The sequence below is a fragment of the Macrobrachium nipponense genome, chromosome 1 (genome assembly GCF_015104395.2).
Source record: "Macrobrachium nipponense isolate FS-2020 chromosome 1, ASM1510439v2, whole genome shotgun sequence".
In the NCBI taxonomy this organism is placed as follows: Eukaryota; Metazoa; Arthropoda; class Malacostraca; order Decapoda; family Palaemonidae; genus Macrobrachium; species Macrobrachium nipponense.
The window spans coordinates 105,942,065-105,961,559 of record NC_087200.1 but is presented as its reverse complement, the minus strand read 5'-3'; the positions used below and the strand labels follow the sequence as shown (position 1 = coordinate 105,961,559).

The 19,495-nt window shown below is 41.2% G+C and overlaps 1 protein-coding gene across 2 annotated transcripts in view; it reads right to left on the bottom strand.

Moving 5' to 3' along the window:
- Positions 1-9,012: 9,012 nt before the first annotated feature.
- The window catches only part of LOC135219524 (RING finger protein 141-like), a 185,348-nt gene continuing 174,865 nt past the window's right edge, over positions 9,013-19,495 (bottom strand). For both annotated transcript variants that reach the window (XM_064256356.1, XM_064256357.1), the window contains exon 6: positions 9,013-10,523. In XM_064256356.1, coding sequence (XP_064112426.1) covers positions 10,364-10,523 — 160 coding nt within the window. In that variant the 3' untranslated portion in view covers positions 9,013-10,363. The remainder of the gene's footprint in view (positions 10,524-19,495) is intronic.

Genomic DNA, 19,495 nt, shown 5'->3' with positions numbered 1-19,495 from the left:
GTTTTAATAGCTCCATCCCGGCGCAAGCCAGAAGCGCAAGATTCACCTAACAGGATCTTTTCTCGATTTAGCAAATTATTAACCTATAAGTCCATCAGTCTCTATCTTATCTCTAGGAGCATCGAGAATTTCTCTTTTTACTCCACTATTCCCGTTTACAAATAGAAGCTATTGAGAACAAGAACACGGAACGAAACGATATCAAGAGGTTCGTGGTATCAGTTTGCACTTCCGAGACAACCTTCTCGATCAATGATAACTGTTAAACATCAGTATAACATTTATTGGAAGAGTTGTGAAGTCTGAGAGAACCTTCTTTATAGATCTCTTCGCGAGGTGTAATAAGGACTTTCTTCCTACAAACTGCGGCCTTATTCTCGAACAAAAGGTAACAATACGCCATCTTTACTGTTAATGGGGAATAAACTAGTTTTTTTTTCCCTAGTTATATTTATTCTTAACAGATATTAAGATAAATGGGCGTCAAAGGAAGAAGATGAATGCCTCATTTTGGCCATAGAGAGGTTGGATTCACAGAGGTCACGTTATTCTCTCAGCATGGGTTGGAAGGGTTTTTCTAAGAGATTAGAGATTTTATCGGAATCTATTATAAATAATGGACCTGAAAACCTATCCAATCTGAGTCTGTCTGCGTGCAGACTGACCAGAAGTAAACATGAATGAGAGGATTTTCAAGAGAAGCTTGATAATTCCTTCAAACAGGCTAAAGACATAGAGTGGCTGAAGATCGTGCTAGATGGAAGGGGGAAACTGTCCTCTTCCGATACCTCTGTGAACCACATAGTGGTTTTCTTCCCTTTCAGGGGGAAGTATGACCTTTGTATTTTCTGCTTTCAATGAATACAGTAAAATGATATACTCTGTCTCGACAAAGAGTATTAGAGATAGCAGAGAATTAAGATCTTCAGGATCTTATACAATACCTCTATACGATAAAGGTAGGAGATCTTATACTTAGAATGGGATCCTATTTTGGGCCTCAGATTCCGTGTTCTGACAAGATGGAACTGCTCCTCATAAAAATTTCTTGGAAAATTTTAGGAGAGAATTCTTGGTTTTCTCTTGGCCCTAAACTGCCAAGAAAATATTAAAGTTATTGAGCATTGGAATCTCGCATCTTATTCAGTGGAGACTTGGCAACGATTTTTTATCAGCATATGTCTTGTTAAAATAAATTTAACCCTCTATTCCTGACTCAACGATTTCGGAGAGAAGTTTCGTTGTCCAGACAGGGTACTTATGTTTTCTTCTACGAAAGAAGAAATGGTTAAAACATTTTTCCTACAGAGTCTTTTGAATACGAGGAGGACTCGAAATAGATCCCAGAAGACATTCAGAGAGATACATTGGAGCTAGAAATCAGGGGTCCGCCCAATTTCAGCTCGGAGTTACCTTCGGCTTCCAGGCTCCTTTCCTTCCTTAGAGCAAGGATAGGGAAGATTCGGCAACGAGAAACCTCATCATCATTTCAGAAGAGATCTCGTTAGCAAAGGAAGTAATCACGAAGGATCCTCATCGGATAAAGACTCTTATCTCTCGCACTGTTAGATTCCTATCGTCTACTAGATGTAGCTGGATACAATCACCTCCCATTGCCAGAGAGGCCGAAAGCTCAGAGTGGAAGAATTTCTTCCGTTCTTCTCCTGATGAACCATTGTGGTTCTTCAGGACTTTCAGACAATGTAACGCAAGCCAGACGCCAAGTGCCGTAATGTCATTGTTTGATGAAGAGACAGAGCGGGCCTCCAACCTGGCGCATATGCGCTAGAGGCGAACAAATCGGACAGATAAGAATGTCCGATGTGTACATCGCCAGGCAACCTCGAGACTCTACCAAGCTAGAAACTCAAGCAAGTGGGAAGGATTCAGCCAGGCTCTAGATGCTAAAAAAGAGCCAACCTGGAACCAGGAGCGAGGAGTCAGCCAGACATCAGGCAAACTCGAAACACCAACAGGTGCAAGGCACCAGCCAGGCGCGAGGCGCCAGCCAAGCGCGAGGAGCCAACCAGGCGTGAGGTGCCAGCTTGGTGCGAAGCTCAAGCCAGGCGCGAGGTGCCAGCGAGGTGAGAGGCGCCAGCCAGACGCAAGGCGTCAGCCAGGCGCGAGGCGCCAGACAGGCGCGAATCTCCAGCTAAGGCGCGAGGCATCAACCAGCTGCGAGGCGCCAGTCAAGCGAAAGGTACCAGACAAGCGCTAGGCTCCAACCAAGAGCGAAGCACCAGCTAGGGGCGAGGTTCCTGCCAGGCTTCAGGCTTCAGGCTTCAGACGGGAGAGATCCATTTCAAGAAAGCCCTGGTCTTCTTTGAAACATGGAGACATCCTTAGCACTTCATAAGTGACTTGATTCCTTCAAACAGCTGAGAATTAAAAGTGCAGGAAGTGCGCGCTTTTGCAAATTCTTGTTCTTTACACAACAATATGTCATATAAGACATTAGCTGTGTTGTACGGTAGAGGCAACTCTGTGTTGACTTCTCATTACACAAAGGATGTCAAGTTAACCTACGAGAGATCCTTCTCTTTTGGTTTATACGTTTCTAGGGATACATTACTGGGATAAGGAGCCGACACTGATCCTTAACTTTGAGTTATAGTTATTTAACTTAGTGAAATTATTGGGGTTTTTGAAAGAAGTGTGGGGATAACTCTTTTCAATTTGAGCGCGAACCCTCGTGTTAGGATCAGGTGATCGGGATCGGTGTTGCGCTCCTTAGTTATGCCAATAGGCATAGGTGTATTGTCATATAAGTGGATTAGCACTCATTGACAAGTACCTTTTAGGCTCTGCCGAGTAAGTGGATAAGACCCCATCGGCAGACCCACAAGAACTCTTGGCCACAGATCACATATCTCGCTAAAGTTTCTTGAGGTGATGCAGACTCCTTGGGAACAGTCATATGAAGTCTACCACCTATCAGATAGGAACCAAGGTTTATTTATACCTACAACATATGTTGTTTACCTGTCTATTCCATGTTAGCTGTCTCTTACCCTCCACCAAAGGGTGTCAATCAGCTATGTATATATCTGACAGGTAAGTTGATTGTATGAAAATGATATTGTTATGATACAATACAAGTTCATAACATACTTACCTGGCAGATATATATGATTTATGGCCCACCCAGCCTCCCCGCAGGAGACAGGTGGAAGAGAGAAAATATGATAGAAAACGGGAATGGTTCCTAATCCTGCCACCCAGGGCAGGACGGTAGATCACCTGACCTACCTGCAGCGTGTGCCGCGAAATTTGAATTTCTGTCGGGGACGACGGAGTCTTAGCTATGTATATATCTGCCAGGTAAGTATGCATGAAACTTTATTGTATCATAACAATATCATATTACATTCTTCGATTCTGGTACCAATACATAAATAAAAGGAATGCAGGTGACACTTCTCTTTTCGCATACAATGAAATGTCTTATTATTATTTTATCATGCATAGATACGGATATATAAAAAATTGTAATAAATATAAAAATAAATATAAAATAAATGCAGAATACTCACTCATAATCCTGACTCTCCGTTCTATTGTTTTCTCCCTCCTCCATTGAAGAGTCTTGCATTTTTTTCCACTCGACATGACGAGGTACAGGTGGAGGAGGGAGACGCGCGCCCTTACTGCTGATGGACCCGGCGGCCCCGTGCGCCCTCCGCTGTCGGTTTAGGGGGCGCGCTCCAATACATGACCTTAGTGTGGTATTTTCGGTCACACTCCCCTATCCTGCAAAGAGCAACTTTGCAGAGACGACAGAAGAACCGGGTGTCTCTCCTTCTGCCATTCATATGGCACACCCGGCACCGTTTCTGCCTTCGCCCTTGTAAGGCCTTCAGTATGTGATCCCCTGGCTGCAGCCGACACAAAGGGTCCACTTAACCCTTTTAACAACCCGACCCGAGGAAAGCGGTGGATGGCGGGGCCGGCAGCAAGAGGGGCGTCGTCAGCAGGGGCGGCGGCAGCAGGGGCGTCATCAGCAGGGGCGGCGGCAGGTCGAGCGAAGTTGGCCCTCCTATCTGCCCTTTCCGCTAGGGGCAGATCTGCAGCTCGGGGCAGGGGGTCAGTTATGGAAGGCCACTCATCGGGATCGAAGTTGATGAGGGCATTCCCGGCTTCCTCTGAGAACTGTAAGTGGGTCAACCTCGGAAGATTGTCACCACGGTACCCACAGTACAGTATGTAGGCATTTTGGAGGGCCAACTGAAGGATGTATTTGAGGAGCTTCTGTGTCCACCTTCTGGTTCTCCTGGCGAAGGGATAATACTGGATGAGCTGATCAAAGAGATCAACTCCTCCCATGTGCCTGTTGTAGTGCCCAATGACGGTAGGCCGCTCAATACGAAACTCCTAAAACACAACTCGCCCTGTCGACGGTGTCCTTTTCTTTTCTCCTCTGTACGATCTCTTTCGTTGGATGGGTTCATGACTCCATTCGTAATCATGGGGCGACTAGTCGGAACAACCACTTCCCAACAGATGACGAAGAACAGCGCCCTTCCGCCGCCACTCTGTCTCTCCTCTTGCCAGGTGTTGTGGATGACTAGCGAACCTCTTGAGGACATTCGGGGAGGCCCCACCGCACCAACCGAAGGGTACCACTGCAGTGACACCAGCTTCATACGTTCCTGTGCCAGGGATACCGAGTTATAATAATTATCCATAAACAGGTGATATCCCTGGTTACGGAAACGTCCCACAAGATTGAATACAGTGTCACGCAGCGTGGAGAAGACCCCGGAATACACTGAAAAGTCCACAACGTATCCCGTGTTGGCCTCAGTAATAAGAAAGAATTTCACACCATATTTCTTTGGCTTCTTGGGGTTATACACTTTTATACTAAGACGTCCTTTGTAAGGCATCATCCCCTCATCCAAAGAAAGGTTCTTTCCAGGAATCACGAGATTTCTACACCGATCACGGATATAATCCAACACTGGGCGCACTAAAATGAGGCGATCACTGTTATTCCGGGGTATGGTGGCCCTTCGTTGAAGGCGTTGAAGTACCTGTCCAACGCCAGGAAATTATCACGGGACATAACGCCAGGCACATTAGGCATACATAAAAAATAATTCCTCCTCCAATATTGCTGACGTCGGAAGCAGGTGTCATACCAAAATAAATGTTGGCAGCCCCAAAAAATGCGCCATGTCAATGAGGTTGCAACCCGCCAGTATACGACAAGGTCGTCCTCAGCTCATACCGGCAGTACCGAGCGTAGTCCACCGTCTCGTGTACCAGGTATTCCAGCAATTCCTGCGTAAGGAAAAGCTGGATGAACCCCAAAACAGTCAGGGGTACTGGTATGGTGAGCCCAGGGGTTGCCGTGAAGGGGTTCATGTTAGGAGGGGTGGGGTCCTCCGTCCACCCCTCGTCACTCTCCGACGACCGACCTTCACCTTGGCTGGCGCGATGAGCCGACCTTCTACGTGCACGCGCACGGGTGCGGGCAGGATATTGCACTCTACCCTCCCCCGTTGGGGGGGGGGGGGGGGGGCCCCATCACCCTCACTTAGGTCCTTCACTTTTTTCTGTATCGTCCTCTGCGATAAAACTTGACCCCATATCCCCATCCTCCCCCTCCTCAGATTCCCCCTCGTAAGCACTGAACCCACTGAATTCGAGCTCACTTTCGGGATGTGAGCCTTGAACGGACATTGGGGCCATATATTCATCCTCACTTTCATCGGGACTGATGTCCTCATCACTCGATGACCATCCGCCATCAAAATGAGGACTTGCGACATGTTCCCGATCAAGCTCCAATAGATATTCATCTATGTCCCTCGGTTGGAGGCCTCCCAAATGCCTACGAATGCCCCTAAGGACGCCCTCATGCTTCCTAGGGGTAATCAAAGGCATACGCTGTGTTCCTGAAACACTTTCAGCCACACGTGGCCGCACAGAACGGATTTGAGGCACGGGGTCATGCTGGGTGCTTGGCCCCTCGCCAGCATTCAGGTCCAAAACTCGCCTTACACGATCCCTTCCAACGGGTAAAACGCGCCTTTCACGGTTCACACGTCGTTGAGACATATCTATGAATGTCCTGTAGCAACACAAATGCTCAAAGTCTCGCACAAGTCCAGAAAAACACACTTTTGACGAAAGATCGCTCTCGGATGATGCGCTACTGATGCTGGCTGGAGCGAGAAGAAGGGATATTGCGCATACGCACTTGGGTCACGCTTCAAAACAAAACAAGGCCTTGATCCGTGAACTCCCAGCATCCCCCAAGGCGCGTGATTCAAAAGTTTTAGGCTGGTAGGCCTATAAGTATTTTTCCGCGAATTTTAAAAAAAACTTGTATGTCGACGTAAAATACGTCCAGTCGGCGTAAGAGGGTTAACCCTTCCAGCCCCAAACCTCCTCTTATTCTTAGGTACTTCAAGATGGGAGAGAACATTGTACATTGTTATCTCTCAGAACTGAAATTTGTCTTTCTTGCCCTCAAGGAGTTTTCAAGTCATTTGTTTAGCAAGACAGCAGGAGTCATGTTGGACAATTTCACAACTGCAGCTTACCTGAGCAATGAGGGCATTAAGTGGACCAGATTTCAGGAAATAAGTCACCTGGCAATACAGATCCTGCTATGGGCAGATGACAGGAACATAAATTTAATTTCCTGGGATAGTACTGGGAAGTGCAAATATGTTGGCCAACTCACCCAAAAGACAAACCAGGTCTTAAATGTAGAATGGTCTCTTCATCCTGAAGTCTGTAGGCTGTGGAGATTGGGACTGGCAAATTATTGCTTCATCCTTCCAGATCAGCCTAGGTTATGCTTTTCTTCCCGTCACTAATCAGGAGAATACTAGACAAACTACAAGCTTCATAAGGCACAAGTCTGAAGCTGGTATTTCCTCAGTGGCTTCAACAGGAAAGGTACCCAGACTTTGAGTGCTCCTGTTAAACTTTCTGTGGGTCTTTTCACCTTGGGACAAGGTTTTCCTTCAGTTTCACCTAGGATGGTTCCACCAAAATCTGCACCAGCTCAAGCAAGGCCTCATGTACGTAGGATTTTTGAGTAAGGCAACTGAGGTCATTATCAACTCAACTCAGGCCCTCCACCACCAAGCTTTACCAGGCCAAGTGGAGAAGTTACTCTGGCTTGTGTCAGTAAGTCATTAATCCTAACAGGACCATTGTTTAGCAGTTAGCAGACACCTTGTTTTATCTAAGGAAGTTGTCTGTGTTGGTCATAAATCATCTCTGGCACAAGTGTTTTAGAGCAGAGTTAAGGACCTTACCTTCTCAAGTGAATTGAGGTGCAGGTGCCAGAGCTTTTGGAGAGAAGTACCTTCCAAACCCCAAGGCTTCCATGCTGGGGTTTATCCTTGGTGCTCAATTATTTTATCAGTCCCAATGGCTTAACCCTGGAGGCAAAATTCCTTAAGAACTTGACCCTAAAGACTATATTCAGCAAGAAGTGTAAATGCAAATGGTATCTTACATTTATTGGGTGGTCGAGAATACGTCTGTTATGTCTTCCCGTTAACTGCCAAGACTTGGGTGACTTCCAGCTCCTTTCTGCTTCCTGTAAAATTTTCCTCAAGATGGTTAACATTTATGCTTATGTCTTTCAATTCCTTTTTTTTTTAAATATAATCTTAGTTGTATTGAGAATTGGGAATGAATAAGACTAAAATGCTTGAATCTTTAATTTCAGGGAGGCATTCCAGTGCTTATCATAGGTCACCATATTCTCTATGGCAAGGTTCAAGATCTTGAGAAGCCTTTTATATACCTAAGAAAAACATCAGATGCCCAACACGAAAATTGTATGGATCCTTCAATACCTCCTGTTTGTAGTACTGAATACTCAGTGGAGGCAGTCATACAGAAAAAAGTACTCTTTAAGACCAGACCAAAGCCCATTATTGCAAGTATGAAGAACTATTCCCCCTAGCTTTTTCTTATTCTAGTTGGACAATAAGAATGATTTATGCAGACATATTTATGTACGTTTCTCATGTTTATCGTCATTTTGTGGAATTTCCTAGTTTCAGTCCAACATGTTAAATACATTAGGGATAAAAATTAGTCAACACATAATCAAGCAAAAAGATACCTCTTCCTTCAAGTTCAACATGTTGGCATACTGGTACTTTGATCTCTAATTATGTAGTTATTTATTTGTTGGTAAATATATAAGACCTTGTTACTGGATACTCTTCAAAATTAAATGTATATTTGCACATATTGTAAGCTTAGTCATTTCCCGGCACAATATGACAAAGAAGAAAGAAGAAAATGATGGTCAACTTTTGACCGGTAGTGGTGAAAGGGTTTTTTAACATTTTTATTTTCTCTATATTCAGCAAACATTTTGTTTCATGGAAATGCCTGGTATGGAAGGAAGTACTTTCTTTATACCAAGGTGTTCAAGCTTATCTTTTGCCCTATTTTGATTTGTTACCAGTGAATGTTGAATGCTGAACTGAAAAAGCTGATATCATATGTTACATCATTTTTGTAGCTTACAGTTTGATATAACCTTTCAGATATTAGTAAAAATTGTCTGCCAGTGCTCAAGTTATCTACCTTCAATTTACTACAGGTATACCAAATCCATAGTGTGACAAATCTTACATGATTAGTACGTATGTGGAGTTGCAAATGTGTAGCTCACCAAAAGAACATTCTTTCATGCATGTTGAAAACTTAAAAAACAACTAGCAAGCAGCCAAAACTATGAAATACCAGCAAGCACCTTTAGACAATTGCAGCAAGGAGAATTCTGACAAAAGCTAAAATATTTGAAACACACCTGATTGAGAACATGTGAACTAGACAGTCTTCTGGGTTAGCCATTCAATCTTCTTATGCCTGAATGCTTAGTCCCCTATTGGTGTGTAGATATAAGCTATCTTTAACTGTAGGTAAGATTCATTCCAAATAAATGTCACTGATGAGGACCTGGACTAGATCTTAATTTAGACAGAAAGTGCAAGTCTAACCTTACTAAGGGAAAAACTGACAACAAAAATTGTGATGATGTATTAAACTATGACTTGATAACACAAAATTAAATTATTTTTAATCATCATGAAGAAAAAAATATTTGAAAGAAAAACTTGCTCAAAAATAAAACCATCACAAATAACTGACACTACACAGTCATCTGTTTTGATAAAATAAAACAAATCTATAGAATGGAATACTAAACTGCTCAATGTTTATTACACAGTAATATATGATTCGTAATAGAACTTTAATATCATGCAGTACAGTTTAGATTAAAAGTTACTGAAAGACTAACAATGAAAATATTTGCAAATATATTTGATTATGCAATACCATAAATATCTAAGATCAAAACCTGTCTACCACAGATTTATACAGCAATATATATACTGAGGGCTGTAAAATGAACACAATAGAAAACTAAAACTCATCATCAGCTCAGTATTTTTAGCATTGATAATATTAAGACTGCCAATATTAAGTGCATTACAAAATGTCTGCTATAGCTTCATATTTTCCCACAGGAATATAATATTCATTCCAAAATACTCTTGGCAGCTAACTTGCAACTAAATTTGTGAAACAAGAACTGAAGGTGGAACTGCCACGTATGAGATATTGACTACAGTATTCCCCTAATGTTGCCCACGTAAAAAAAATTTATGATTATATTATCACTGCAGTAACCTTACAAACATTATACAAAGCTTTCTTCCATCTACTCCACTATTTCTTGACAGCAACCAGGCAAAGTTCAAATTAATTTCCATCTTACAAATCTCACAATGACAGAATTCTATGTAGAAAGGGAGCATGATTATGCTATCACATTATACCTGTCAAAGCTTACCAAAACTTCATTATATGCTAAAGAATACTAAAAGGTTACTACCTGTTTTTCTATTCATGCATTAGACATTTGTTCAGTCCCATGAACTAGGTCTGAATTGGGATTATACTACCATTAATGTACGTTAGTATATGGTTAAGCCACCTGTAAGTGATGTAAACTGTTACCCACATGAGGTCTGCCTGTAATAGTTACTTTTATATATCACCAACTAGTAACACCTATCATCATCATCTCTAAGATCTATAATTCCTGGAATCACCTGAAAATGAGTTGACTGCATTAAAAAAAAAAAAAAAACGTATTTAATCTACTCATAAGTGTTGTTTATTCTGAAGAACTTATTTACAATCACAAACTTCTGGTATTAAATTTCATATAAGCACACTTTGGACAAATTCACTTTCAAATCTGTTCTTATCATTAACCAATACTGATTATCCCACATCACAGTACAGTAGCAATTTTTAAAAATTGTTAAACTCCTTTGGCATTCGATGTAATCTCTCCTCACATCAATCATGGGGGAGACTCTGTTTTGTCACCAGCCAAACCAATAAGTGCTCTTCGAATCTCTTCATTTACTTGGTCATCATCAGGAACCTCTGATAAGACCCAAGTATCATCAGTGCTCTTCAGTGACTCTCTACACACAGGGCAGGTCTTATCTACAACAGTCCTGTAAACAAAATTTTTATAGGTATGGTAACTATTTTTTTAAAATAAATCAGCAAGAATAAAAGCATAAAAAATTTATTTAAAATTAAGATCAATAAATATAATGGAAGAAATTATAATTCTTAACCATTAGGAGTTGGGGTAATAAATCAATAAGCAGCACCCCATACCAGCAAAACTTTTGAGGTCAGCAAATTTATATAAAAAAAAAACACATCAATGGAAAGAGGAAGATATGCAAATGCACATGGTGAAAAAAAAATTCTAAGAAATTTTCCCTACCTTCTTTTTTACAGGACCATCATAAATTTTACCAAATTAAATGTTTTTTTCTGATAATTTTATTTTATGTAATTTATAGCAGCAACTGCCGGGGTACAAGAGTCAAATGATGGAATCGGCTTAATAAAAGAGAGGCAGGTAATGAACATCTCAAAGGAGCATGGATTTCGGACACGATCGACAACCTCTTCATTCAACCAACCCTTAAGAAGATTAAAGGAAGATTATCAGCGGGGGTGACTTAAATTGGCTTGTTTGTGGATGGACCTCTTGGTATAAATACCACCTTTTCTGTAAACTTTTCTCATTCATCTACCTGAAGAGGGAGACAGCAGTCTCTGAAATATAGTACTTTTTTCTCTATATTTTGGTGTTTTTTATGGGCTCCTTTTATTAGATGGAATTCTGTTGTTACAGAAACATTGTTACAGTCCATATATCGATATATATATATATATATTATATTATATATTATATTATATATATATATTATATAATATATTTTATAATTATATGTATATATAGATATATGTATATATATATATGAAAGGTATATATATATAATCATATAGTAATATATATATATAATAGATATATATATATATATATATATTATAATATATATTATATTTAAAAAAAATTTTAAAAAAAAAATATACAGAAAAAGTTTAAAAAAAAATTTAACGTTTACTTTAAAAAACAGTGATTTGTAATTTAAGTTTACTTTAAAAAAACAGTGATTTGTTCCTATGTAAGTTGATACCACAAATGCAAGGAGACATAATCTTTAGTGGAAGGTACTGATAGTGGAACATGACTGATGGTGCTTCTTCCCCAAGAAATGATAACTTTCTGGTCCTGTACTAGGGCAGATTGAGGATGATTCTTGTAATCTCCAGTATTGCCTGACATTCTGTGCAAAAATTTGGATTTACATGAACAATAAACCATTCTAAAAAGTTCAAAGGAACCCTATCTACTGTCTGTATGGGAACTTGTTGCAATTAGACTCAAAGACAATAGTGTAGTGCTCTAATCACTGCAACCCCTTCTTAGAAGCATGGCATAGGAGTCAATTCTAAATGCTATAGATGGATCCTCTGTTGTGTAAATCACTTTCAACTGGGAAAGGGCTAAGCAACAGCCCCTTACTGCTGAGATGAAGAGAAGTTTGTCCCAGTTAGGGCAAACAAGGAAGGCCAAGCTTGATTAATTAGACAGGCCCCTTTAACAACACCAATGATAGAAGACAACCTACTTCCCTGGTGCACATCTGTTGTGGAATGTTGGGCAAAAAAGCCTCTCTTTTGCAGGAACTGCTGAATAGTCGCTAGCTGTGAAGTGTGCAGGACTCTTCAGCAGATAGGATAAAATAGCTTATAGGATCTAGATACCACTTAGTTTGTGACCAACAAGGAGCCAACAGGTTCATCATGAAACCTGGGGTAAAAAGCATTCAGCTGATCACCTAATACAGTGGACCTCCTGCATTCGCGGATTTTTATGTGGACTATATCTGCCCATTATTTGTGGAATTTTTCTTTGAGAAATATCCACAAATTAATGTTTTTTTAATCAATTTCATCATCAAATTCACTTTTTGTGATAAAACTATTTAAAAAAAAAAGGTACCCACTGGTAACTAAGCTGCTCTGCTACTACATTCCAATACACTGAAATGTACCTGGCTCAAAGCTCGAGGGCAATCTTTCCACTCGTGTCTATGCCTTGCCTAAGCCAAGCGTGGGAGACCGTACCTCCTTGCTTAGTAACATATGCCATGTTCATGCTTGCTAATTAATACTACTAAGTGGCCCATCCAGAATGTTGATGTGCAGATGAGGGTCATCTCTCATCTACTAACCAAGAGAAAATTAGCCCTCTAGATATATGAGGACGTGAGAACCAGAAGGTGCTAAGCGCCACCACCACCAAAACAGAGATTTTTTCTCAATGTGGATATGGCGCTTTCTGGCCCTACAATATGTTCGAAAATGCCATAAAAGTCAGTGCATGTTTCGCCTAAAAAATTTGTAGTGCGCGGCAAGTAAATTCTTAGAACCAGGTGTCATCTCGCATTGCGTCCCTCCACCACTCAGCGTCGAGATTCCCTGGGAAAGCAGCAGCCAGTCACAGTGCTTCGTCATTGAGTGAGTAGGCATCTCAGCCAATCACTGCGTGACGTGCTCTCTCGAGCCAGTCAGCGCGCACGAAGCATAGCATCACGGGATGCGGCAGAATGTAAACAAAACTCACTGACCACCGATGACGACTTCTTGCACGGATTGGATTGTTGCTGTGGTGAGTGTTAAATAAAAATTTTTTATCATCATTATTATTAATAATAATGATTAGTGTTGTTTTATTTTCTTTTGCATTATTTTGAACTGTTTTTGGGTGCATTTACATTAACCCAATAACCGTTTGCTATGGGAAGCAGCTTTGGTGCCCCAGCTGTCAGCCAAGAGTGCGGGCAGCAAACATTTACGCTAACCAAACTGTCAGCAAATAGTAAAAAACACAACATGGCAACTGTTCTCCTGGGCGTGCTATCTTTTGAGTGCAGGGTGGCTACATTAGCTTATTTTCAGTTTCTGTATCTTATTCCATATATTTTAACTCGTATAAGTCTATTAACATACATGCGGCCGTTCCCTTTAACCACTGTTACGTATTTATATGTCTGCTCTTTCCAGCCAAATAATAATAATAATAATAATTTATCCCTTGGCTATAAGATTATCAACGTGGGGCCATTGGAAAATAACATTCTCTTAGAACAGACACACGTGCATTGTTTCGTCTAAGGAGGTTGATTCGTTGTACATAAAACCCATTCTTCTTTTGACGCTCTAGAATTTATAAATAATAGGGTACAACAATTGCCCTTCGAATTATTGTTCTTACTAATCATCAGATTTTTCTTTGTCAAGCCATAATAATGGTATGTCATAAAGTTGATTCCAAAAGATCTCGCATTTTGTAGTCAGTATAATCCAGTCTTTGGGCTGAAGCTAAAGCTAGGTTTGTTATGAATTCTACATCATCCATGATACATGTCCGTTTTGTACATAGAAAAAAAAATAAGTGAGATTATATATATATATATATATATATATATATATATATATGTATATACATATATATATATATATCAAGAGAAAGGTAAGCTCAAGAAGTTATATTACTAATATGAAGAAGTGGAAAATCCTGTGGGAATTATATATATTCACCAATTTTAAAAATATAATAAGAAACAATGGGAATTATTTAGGGTGAAGCCACATAAATGTTCTGAACACAAAGTAAAATTACAATCTTTCAGCTGAGTCTATGATTTATTTATTTCACTTACAATAAATGTCAATAAAATAGAAATAATTAATTATCATTACCTTGAATATACCTCTCTCTCTCTCTCTCTCTCTCTCTCTCCTTTCGTCTCTCTCTCTCTCTCTCTCCATCTCTTCTCCTCTCTCTCTCTCTCTCTCTCTCTCTTTGATATACATATCAAATATATATATATATGAAAGATGCAGGAAGGGGAAAGGAGAGATGAAACAACAACTGATCATTACCTTGGACATGCTTCTCTCTCTCTCTTTGATATTATATATATATACAGGTACTATCCTACTTACAACCAAGTTTGGTTCCGACCCACTGGTTGTAAGTCGGAATGGATGTAAGTCGAACCTTAGAAAGTGGCCAACATACTGGGTAGGGTATACTATCAAACCTTTGCTATATAAGTGCCTACTTAGTACTGTAATGTAATGTACAATCATTATTTCAATCTTTTTACCATAATGTACTTCTACTAATACATTTTAATCATTTATTAGTATATATTATGTACAATCAGGCATTGAGTTACAATGGGGTTAGGTTCTTGCATGCATGTCAGAAGTCTATTCTTACGTAAATTGATTTGCAATTCAGTCTACAGTACAGTTAATACCAAATGATGCTGCAGATAGGGCAGGGTAACTCAAACTGATGCTGCCCGAGTGATGAGAGTTCTCATGCCTGAGTGATGAGAGTTCTCATGAGATGGCGCAGTGCCAAGTAACTCAATGGTCAACTGTCTGAAGTAAGGTTGTAAGTACGAGTGGTCCTATGTCGAGTAGGTTGTAAGTCGGATAGTACCTGTATATATATATATATATATATATATATATATATATAGATATATATATATATATATATATATATATATACACAGAGAGAGAGAGAGAGAGAGAGAGAGGAGAAGGAGAGAGAGAGAGAGAGAGAGAGAGAGAGAGAGAGAGAGAGAGAGAGGCATATCCAAGGTAATGATCAGTTGTTGTTTGTTGTTTTCATCTCTCCTTTCCTTCCACCTGCATCGAGTTTGGTGGGTGGAACCACTCGAGCATTAGCTGGAGAGTGGTGCCTTGGATTATCCAGAGTCCTTTTGACCGATTCCAATTCCTTGTTTCATGGGCAATGGCGGATTTGGTGATCTCCCTTTTGACCGTCGACAAGGGAATTCCGAACTGACCATCGTCAATGATAGAAGGAATTGGAATCTTTCAAAAGGACTTGTTATAATTCCTGACCCTAATACCAAGCGCATCAAATTCGTCACGGGTGGGAGGTAACTGGAGCTGTAAAGAACAACAACCGATCATTTCATTCAATATCAACTATGGTGCTGCCGCACAAATTTCTGTATTCCCCAGTTATCCGTATCATAGTCAAACCAAAATGACCATGGACATGTAGTATGTTTTAGACGCTGCTACTTTTCCCAGATTTTATTCATAAAACCTTGCCCAAAGTTCAAATGTCGTGAAGATGTGGTGGAAACACGCCGCCACACCTTTCCATGCTAGGTTCTACGTATCTAACCATGAAGAGGTAAAATGAACAGAAATCTGAAGAATTGAAATCATATAGTAAACTGCTTTGATAAAAAGGTAGGGTGAAGATAATCTAGTTTCTAATCACCTGAATAAATCATATGAACTCCCAATGTCTAGCCCAGATTCACCGATGAAAAAAATGAAACTAGGCGATGAAAAAATAAAAAACTATTATTTTTCCTCAAGCGATGGCCTTTTCCTGGAACCTCTTTATTCTAGACAGCCCAGGGGAGGGATAAGTAGGATTTTATGACCAGATTAAAGAACCCCAAATTGTGGGATGCAGATTATCTGTATTGAGATTGTAAGTTGGGAGGAAGTTTGGAAACGTAGCTAATAACACCCATATTGTGTACAGTGTTTCTGTTTGCACTATAAATGTAATTACATACATAGCACTCATACATACTCATATATATACATATATATTTTTATCAATGACAAAATTGTTAGGTTCGAATTTCTGTATATGGCATCAGTGTTCAAAGGAGGGTACAGTAAAATACAAAGAAAACAGTTCTCTCTCTCTCTCTCTCTCTCTCTCTCTCTCTCTCTCTCTCTCTACACGACTTACATGACTAAAATCTTAGGACAGGAAATTACTGGCAATCTTTCACATATCTTACTTTATTGTCTTCACCTTGCTAGCCCTGTTTTCGTTTTCATTATTCTCACTGTCCGATGAATTTTCAACAATGTTTGTTGTGTAAGAATTTTGTACATAACTTTCATTTAGAATATTGTTTCATGAATGAAAGTTTGTGCGTTCTAAATCTAACCTTTTGTTCTGTAATGTTCCAGTACATTTTTTTTATATTTCAGTGGGAAAAATGTCAATAAACTACAAGCACATACCTATCGCATTTCATTTGCGCTAGAGCTGGAAAAGAAAAACAGACGAAAACCACTCACGGCCGATGCTAAGTTGGCTTAGAAAGGATTATAGCCCTTTTACCCCCTGCGTTGAAAGACCAAAATTCCATGTAAATGAACGACCAGCCAGCAGCGTGTTCTCTCGCTACATAGGGACTCTGCCAAGTGATTGGCGAGTTCCCGCTTTAAACATACAAAATCAGGAAAATTATGATAAAAGGGGTTCGGGAGGAAGTGTTTTTGTTTGGATAAGGTTAACAACACTTCCTCGGACCCAGAGAGAATACATTATAGAGGATTTACCTTGAAAGAAAGGCAGGAAAAATCAATCGTATATATACGTACTAAACGTCACGGTCAAAACATCTGCTCCCCGTATATATACGTACTAAACGGCTCAGGTAGCGTTGGCGTGCTACGTATATATACGTACTAAACGGTTAAAGGGTTAATATTGCAGTTGGATTTTATTTTTTATGTTGGTCTGTATTGGTATTTTTGGGGTATTTTTCGGTATTTTCCTGTAAACTTTGATATTAATATTTATTTTGAACTTTATCCTATGTATTTACATGATTTGGAACTGTTTTAGGATATATTTCCATTGATATTGTTGTTGATTTTTATTGTTTTTGATGTTTGTATGTATTTTTGGTATTTTCCGGTATTTTCCAATAAAAATGGACATTAATAATGATTTTGAACTGTTTTATGTGTATTTACATCATTTAGAACTGTTTTAGGGTGTATTTCCATTGATGTTGTTTGTTTTGTTCATACGCGAACAAATCCTCGGTCTTAACAATAGGATAATTCAAAATTCCTCATAGTAGCACGAGTCTTCAAATGGAGAAACAAATCCACAGTTATGTAAATGTACATATATTTAAGTTTAAAACAGAAAAGATAGCTTTCGGGAATCTGTACGGTTCCCGAAAGCTATTTTTTCTGTTTTAAACTTAAATATATGTACATTTACATAACTGTGGATTTGTTTCTCCAATAGGATAATTTCTAGTGCCTAGCTGCATCCGGTAAAAAAGTAGATGAAAGCAAGGAATCTTGTGGTATCTGGCAACACATGCGTAGATTGGGTGAAGAGTAGTCAAACGCCAAACATCTGCACCAGTCTTTTCTTTACCGCCTTGGGATGAGAGTGGGTTTTTCCTCTCTTGGTCTTTTCCCGGATTTTGCCCGTTTCGTTCCTTTTGTGTGTTTGTGTGTGTTTTTGCCTAAGATTATGGCTTCTTCTGCTCCTTCTCGACGTTAGCGTTGGTGCCCCGGAATTCTTGGATTTCCGTGTTCTTGTTTCTTGGCTTTGTCAGCGATGGACCCTCACATCACTTGCAGTAGGTGCCGTTCCAATTTTTGTATGATTAAGAATCCTTGTACGGAATGCCGGGCATGGCCTTTGGAGCAGTGGAGGAAGTTTTTTGGTAAGAGGGAATGTCAGAGAGTCTCCACTCTTCCTTCTTGGGAGGGCTTTACTCCTATTCATGATGTTTCGTCTTCCGAAGTAGTCAACCCCCAATGTAGCTTTGCCCCTGCTTCTCCTTCCTTTTCTTCCATTGATTCATCGATGAAAGTATCGGGAGGTCCCCAGGGTATTATTTGTAATGTAGCCCCCTCTTCTTCGGGAGTTTTTTCGGTTCCAGAGAAGGGTGAGATTTTTTCATCATTCTCTTCTCTTCCAGAGTCGGAGGCGTCCAAAATGGCGGCGATTTGGAAGATGCTTGGGCTAGGGGGCACCCCGTCCTTAGGGGGGTTGCTAGCGCATTTCGAGGAGGCTCGCACCCCCCCCCTCCCAGTCCAGCCAGGCCATCCCCCCCCCCCTCCACAGTCCAGCCAGGCCATCCCCCCCCCCACCTCCACAGTCCAGCCAGGCCATCCCCCCCCTCCAGGCCTCGTCTCCCTGGGAGGGAGCAGTCGGCTATCTTGTATTGCTCCACCGGCTGCTGCCGCCTTGTCTCGGAGTGATGCTGCGGCGTCAGCCCCGTATTTGTCGTCGTCACAGGGCCCATCTTTGTGTATTCCTCCGCCAGTGGCGTCTCTTTCCCCCTCACTCAGAGGGGAGGTCGTGACGTCACTCTCATCGATGACGTATCTTCCAGTTGCCTTCAAGCCGCCTCTCTTAGACGTGACGTCATCTCTGCCGCCCAGTTCGAAACATCTCCCTTCCTTGTCTTCAGAGCCTTCTCTGGCACATCAGTCCAAACTCATATGCCAGGCGGTGCTTCAGAGGCTGGACTCTGTTTTAGATGTGAAGTTGGCTGCCTAATTGGTTGGGAGGACTGGTAGGAAATGCGTTGCTTCGTCCCCGCCTTCCGAGAAGAGTGCGCATAAGAAGCTGGTGCTGTCTCCCTCTCCCTCTTCCCCCTCTATGCCTCATGGTCGTGTTAGGCATTGGAAGGCTAAGGACCTTGCCCTTCCTTCGCCGCCGAGGGAGGAACAGCACGGACGTGTTCCCAAGAGTGCTGCGGTTTCGGGCAGTGTTAGTGATGTGTGTTCTGCAGGGGTTGCTTCGCCGCCGAACCTGGTACGTGCAACCACCCCACCCCGTCCTTGCACATCGCAAGCGTGTGGCAACCTCCCCCATCCGTGCACGTGATAGTAGTGCCCCTTCTTCTCCTAGGCCTATTCGTCGCCGTAAAGACCTGAAGGCGCCTGTCAAGAGGTCGAAGGAAGTGAGCATGGAGGTGGTGCAGCCGGAGTGTTTGCTTGCTTCCAAGTCTTCCACTATAAGGGATTCTCCGTCAATCTCGAGTGCTCGAGTTTCTTTCCCCCCCCCCCATCTCACGTACATACGGCAGCCCCGCCCGTGTCCGTTCATGGCCGTCTGGAGTCACCTGTTGAGGTAAGTGATGTGCCTAATGTTTCAGTGGGTCTGTCTCGGAGGCTGACGCTTGGACCCAGCCCAGATAGGCTAGTAGAG